The sequence below is a fragment of the Protopterus annectens genome, chromosome 8.part0, assembly GCF_019279795.1.
Source record: "Protopterus annectens isolate FY-2018-M chromosome 8.part0, PAN1.0, whole genome shotgun sequence".
Lineage (NCBI taxonomy): Eukaryota > Metazoa > Chordata > Ceratodontiformes > Protopteridae > Protopterus > Protopterus annectens.
Window position 1 is genome coordinate 183,432,457 of NC_056741.1, and position 6,281 is coordinate 183,438,737.

Below are 6,281 nucleotides of genomic sequence, written 5' to 3' on the forward strand. Positions count from 1 at the left end.
AAGTAACATAGGAATGTTTTAATTTCACTTTACATTGTGTTGCAGTTGTTTGCATGCTGAATGACATTGGTTATTTGCTGCAAAGGTGATTGTGTGAAAAAACACAGGTAAGGCAGCCTTCCTGTTTTCTGAATGTGCATTGTACACATATCTGATGTGCAATGTGTTCCATGTTCTACTGTGTATATTTGTCAATTGATTTTACTAATTTAAAGTAGTTTGACATGTCTGAGTTTTGTTTTATTATTTTTTGGACCATTGTTTGCATGATGCTACATGCAGTACAAACAGGTTTAGATAGGCTAACCTTGTTTGAGCTAAGCACGGGACTGCAGAAATTGCATAAATGGTCTACCCAGTGCAGAGTGTGCCCTCAGTACCAATGTAGATGTATGTCATGAGTGCTAAGAAGTTCTACTTAGTATGTCATCAATTGATTGTACTAATTTCAAGTATTCTTCACTTTTTTTTTGCCATCGTTTGCGCAATGCTGAGTGCAGTACATGCAGTATGCACCGTCAGTGCCATGTTTGTGCAATTCTAAGCAGCTCACAACATTTTTAAATCTTGCAAATTCAAAAAACGTGCACATTCTCAGTAAGTGCTACACCTGGAATTGACTGTAAAACATCATTCTACATCGGTCTTGATCTGTGGTAGGCATGACAGGCATTCGTGCAGAGGTTTTGAAATTCCATGCTCAAAGATGGAGTGTCAAGGAGTCAAAATTGATTGTTGGACTCCTCGTGAATAAATATGAGCCCAAGTTATTGCAGAGGGACTATCATGTGCTGGATTACAAGTTTGATGTATGGAATACGCTTGCCAGGGCTTTGACCAGTGCTACCAATATCCCATGCACTGGAGAACAATGCACAAATCACTACACAGTCCTACAGAAAAGGAAGAGAGATACCCTCAAACACTAGATCAAGAAATGTAGGACTGGGAGCACCCCAAATCTCACTTACAGACAATACTTGTAAGAGTTATAAGTTGCATTTGGTTAGAAGTGGTATTCATCATAGTATTCTGTTGTGTTTTTTTTTTTTTATCCAAAGCCACCTCAGACAACAAAATGAATCAATGAACCTATGAGGAAAGATTGTCATGGATGCAAGACACATGCGGTATGCATGCATCCAAACAGTACTGTTTTATAGCAATAAAAGTAAAGACTGCTTTTTTGGTTTATTATACAGTGGTATGACATTGAGCATGCATCTGCCAACTGAAAAAGGAAAGTATGCATGAGTTATTCTGTAGGCAAAAACAACAACAAAGTCTTACAGAGTAGTCGGAGGTTGTGGCTTCAAACACCACACTTACCAAATATACAATTCTGTTAACTTTTCATCAGTATTGGAATGTAACGCCAAACCTTTAACCCAGTGAATACCCTGCTGTAAACTAATCAATATAATTGGAACTTATATATGTACAGTATATGCACACATCAAGGAGTGCTCTCTGCAATCTGTAGTATACTGTGCATCTGCTATGAGGTTAGTAGTGCCACAAGTGATAACTTTATTTTTGCCAAGTGCTGGTAGTGTTACACATAAAGTTAATCAAATAGAGTAAAATAATTGCATCAATGTATTATCTGTCACATATGAAGCTACTAATGTACTCCCTTGTTTTCCTCTCACCCTAACCCTTATTTTCTCTTTTTTTTATATATTTATTTATGTTTTTTCTTTGTGTGCCTCAATAGGACAGCAGGGAAGGCCTGGCCCACAAGATCCACCTGTCCTCAGTCTAATGACTATGGCACCAAGGAGCAGCACATCTGAGCCACAATCTGGTAGCACACCTTCTGCTGCCCCTACTTACCTCGTCCCTCATGTAGTTCTACCCTGGAGGACAGGCCTGTGGTTACCTCCAGGATCAGTGGCAGAGATCGTGGTTTTATACCCGAGGCGAACTGCCATAGGGTTTTGAGCCACACTCTGGGGGCAGACATATACTTGATGGAGACACTGCTTGTCATCATTGTACCAAATAATAGAAGGAGATGCAGACATCAGCAACTGCAGCAATTGGTGCAGTGAGGGTACAGTGATGACAGTCCAGTGGGTGAGGACTCAATTCTGTCACCCAGCTTGATGTCCATAGGTTCGTAAGGTCCCCACCCTCACTGCAACCATGGTGTTTACCCATCTGTTGTGTCCTTTACCATCCATATGTCTTGTCTCATAAATCCTTTCAGCAATTCTTTCCTCACCTTCCAACTTACCTTCTTTAGACATATCTATGTCTCTTCCCCACTATTCTTCTATCTTAAAAAAAAAGGGGGGACCCCCCAAAAAATATGTCCTATATATAGCTCTCCATTTCGCAAACATGTCTACTTGACACATTTAATTCAGTCCAATTGGCTAGAAAACATGAGAGTGTTGTGGTTACCACTGTATCTGGAGGCGACAGTCCGAATTCAGCTAATATTTTGCTTATGTCATCATATTTTACTGTTTGAAGAAATTGATAGCTATGGGTCTTCCCTACATCCTTCCTGCACATTCCTGCCCCCTTTCACTTTGTCTTTCCCCTTGCTTGCTCCCCATTTCACCACTTTCCTGTCTTCCCCATTTCTTTTCTTTAAAGAATTATTGGCAACGGTGTTCAGCATGCACTAATGTGCAGCAATGCTAAACAGCAGCAATATAACCAAGTATAGTTAAAAGTTTCATACACACATGTAAAAGTATTACTTACACCCCTATTCGAACCCAGGACCACCAGCATCCAAGAAGGCTTTCATAAGTAACCCCTGTATACAGCACTATATACATTTACACTAATAAATAAATGTGTCAGCTAATTAAATCATGTGTATGTTACAACAGCCACAAATCTAGTATGTTTAATCTAATATATTACTGGTGGTTTGTGACAAGTGATAAACCAAATAGTCTTTATTTCTGACCTTCCCTAAGGGACATCAACAAGCAAAATCATACCTAACATATATGATGGAGGCAAGCTGAGACATTCTTGGAATGCTAACTTACATACATAGTAAGTAAAAAAGGTATCAATATGTTTAAGGACATAAACAGGAGGTTGAAGCAGATTGTCATTAATGAATAAGTTAAACTAGAATACCAATTAAAGACAAAGGGCAGTAAAATTATGAAATGCCTAAAAAGCCAAATAATCAGTTCAGTTGATGACACTGACAATCCCCATCACTACACAACTTAATCCTTCAAATCTGTCTTTTGATGGACAGGCAATATGGATTAATTAAGTATAAACAGCTATACCTAGAATGGATTGATGAGGAAATGTCAAATTTAATTCAAACAGCCATTACACATTGAGTGTATAGGTGAGTCTGAGCAAGTGTTGGAGGGGTCCTTGTTTCTTAATGAGCAAATGTTTGTGAGATTGCTGTGTGTGTGTGTGTGTGTGTGTGTGTGTGTGTGTGTGTGTGTGTGTGTGTGTGTGTGTGTGTGTGTGTGTGTGTGTGTGTGTGTGTGTGTGTAAAACTAGGTAAGGTGCCTTTGCTAAGAAAATGCTAGCAATATCACGTCTGACAGCACAGTGCTTGATTCAGAGACATGGTAACTACAGGATAATGAGGTGTTTCTCATTGCAGCTATACCATGTATTTCCATCCTAATTTCTCTCTGTTATGCTAATTTACCAGCTTGCACTGGGCAAGTAGCACAGGTGGAGAGAAATTCCTTGACTTCCAGGGAGAGTGCATTGACAAGTGTTTTTTCTCCCCCCTCAAAAGTCAATAGCACTTCATATATTTCATGTAACAATTTATAGTCTTACTTCTAATTATGATTGCTTATCTAATTTTCCTGATGCTTTTTGTTGTCTAATAAGGGGTATTAATTCTCATATAATGAATAAAATATAAGCTTGCATTATTAAATGAATGATTGCAGCCTATTTTGAATATGACAAGTGCAATAAAAGCCACAATTCATTTTTTTATTCATTCCTTTTTAGAATTTAAACAGCTGAGACTTGCTGATGGAGACCATCATTGCGAAGGAAGACTAGAAGTATTTTTTCACAACGGGACATGGGGAACTGTCTGTTCCAATGGTTTAAATTCTAAGTCCCCCACAATCAGCCTTGTTTGCCATGTTTTAGGATGTGGAATGAGTGGTAGGTTACATTATACACCTACATTTAAGGAAAGTCAGAATGACAAGTCTATTGACACAATTCAGTGCCAAAGCTATCACACATCCCTCTGGGAATGTCCTTCTTCACCCTGGTTTGACAAACCCTGTTCTGCTGAACAGGAAACTCATCTCACCTGCTCAGGTAATATGACAAAATGGTTGCTTTACTTTTTTCTGAATGTTTTTGTATTATGCTGCTATACAATATTGTTCTACTTTTCTTGAATTATAGAAAATCATCAAAGACCTAATGAGACACTGTCTTTGTTAACCTGTGTCAACAAATCCTTGGGAATGGAATGTACAGGGAAATACCAACTATTGTGCATCCATACATTTAGCAACACTTCATCTTTCATTGAAATATTTGCGCAACCATTTCTTTACATCCTAAAACCCATATTTCCTTCTTTCCATTTAGAAAAGTATGTGTGCTCATCATCGTTGCACTGAAACCTGCATTTTAGAAATGGATTTATATTGTGCAGTATTTAAATTCTGAGTACATATCATCAGTGGTCCTAGGGTTAGAAGTCTGCAGCAGGGAACATACATTATATTGTGCTTTTGTGACAAATATATGTTTGATTGTTTACTTGATAATATTCAGATGATCCATCAGTTGCCTCTGAAGCTTGAATATAAAAACACTAGTCTTTTCAATATCAGAAAAGGACTGTAAATTGCAACACTGGCATTTGCAGGATTTATTGTGATGACTCATGGGATATGAAGGACGCACAGGCTGTCTGCAGACAGCTCAGATGTTGACTTCCTCTCATGGTCGCTGGGGAGCCTAACTTGCAAAATAGAACTGGGCCAAACTGGCTGGGTGATATCACAGGCAGGGAAAATGAACTGTTCCTCTGGGTCTTTCTAGCCCCTGGGGGCAGAATGACAGTCAGCATAAAGAGGATGCTGGTGTAATATGTGCAGGTAAGGGAAGATTTAATATCATAGAATTTCAAGGCATCTGTTTGGGAATGAAAATATAATAATTACTTCAATTAAGGCAAATGTAAATTTGTTGTTTCTACTGCAGATAGTAAATAATGTCACCAGTTATGATTTTTAGAATAAACATCCAACTAGCTGAACTAGATGAGTTGATTCAAGCAGTTAACTATTTTCATGTTCATTATTTAGCATACAGAATTCTAACAATATAAAATACGTTGTGTTCTAGTACTATTTCCAAAAACCCATTGTTTAATTGACTTTCACATTTAGAATGATTTGAACTGCATCTTGATTGTAATAATTCTTTTCTCAATATTAAACAGGGTTACCTACAACAGCTACTATTACATCTCCCTCACAGGGTAAGTTATCAGCAAAAAAACATATCAGTGTTGTTTAAACAGTTGTATATGAGATGGCATGAACATATTTATGATAGGCATGCAATGGTAAAATACTAATAATTATCAAAGGCAGAAGTTTGCTCAAGCTGAAAAGACATGCATAATTTAGTTTACTTTAGTATTTGGAACATTATCAAGATAAAGATTTAATGATTATAGTTAAGAAACACATTTATGGAAACATTCTATATGCCCACATAAAGTAGATTTTTCATGGAAAATGCAAAATCTTTTCATACTCCAAATTAAAATCTTAGTAACCTGTAACAAGATATGCTAGCTAATTTATCTATATTTTGGCCAGAATAAAGCATTTACCTTGCCAATGACATCTGAAATTATTGGGTATCTTCAGTGTTTTAATTGTGAGTAAATAAGTTAAAATACAGTCTTATGGCGCTGAAAGTTGTCAACATTTTCATCTACTAATAATATAATAGGACTTTACTACAACATCGTTGAAGAACATAGTTCCCAAAAGATGATATCCCAATTATTGGGTGCATTATCCTTTTTAACTCTGTAAAATTACTTGGTCTGAAACATAACATCAATCACATGTGGTGGTTGGAAAACATTACCAAGAGTGATGCTTCTTCAAGCATTGATATAAGCTGTAAATACTGCAACCCTGTTTCATATTCAGCATGCATTTATTATGTCAGTTTGATTCCTATGTCCTAACCAATCTATGACCCTCTTCCCAAGTTTATCATAATCCACTCAACTAAAATTCCACATCATGTTCTTTATCCACATGTTCTTA

General features: G+C 37.1%; 1 protein-coding gene across 1 annotated transcript in view; it reads left to right on the forward strand.

Annotated features, from left to right (window-relative positions):
* LOC122808181 (scavenger receptor cysteine-rich type 1 protein M130-like) overlaps positions 1–4,790 on the forward strand; it is a gene marked incomplete at its 5' end in the record, with an annotated part of 311,963 nt that extends 307,173 nt beyond the window's left edge. The window contains 2 exons of the mRNA XM_044079149.1: positions 3,970–4,293; positions 4,762–4,790. Of these exons, the coding sequence (XP_043935084.1) occupies positions 3,970–4,293; positions 4,762–4,790 (353 nt within the window). The remainder of the gene's footprint in view (positions 1–3,969; positions 4,294–4,761) is intronic.
* Between the last annotated feature and the right edge of the window lie 1,491 nt (positions 4,791–6,281).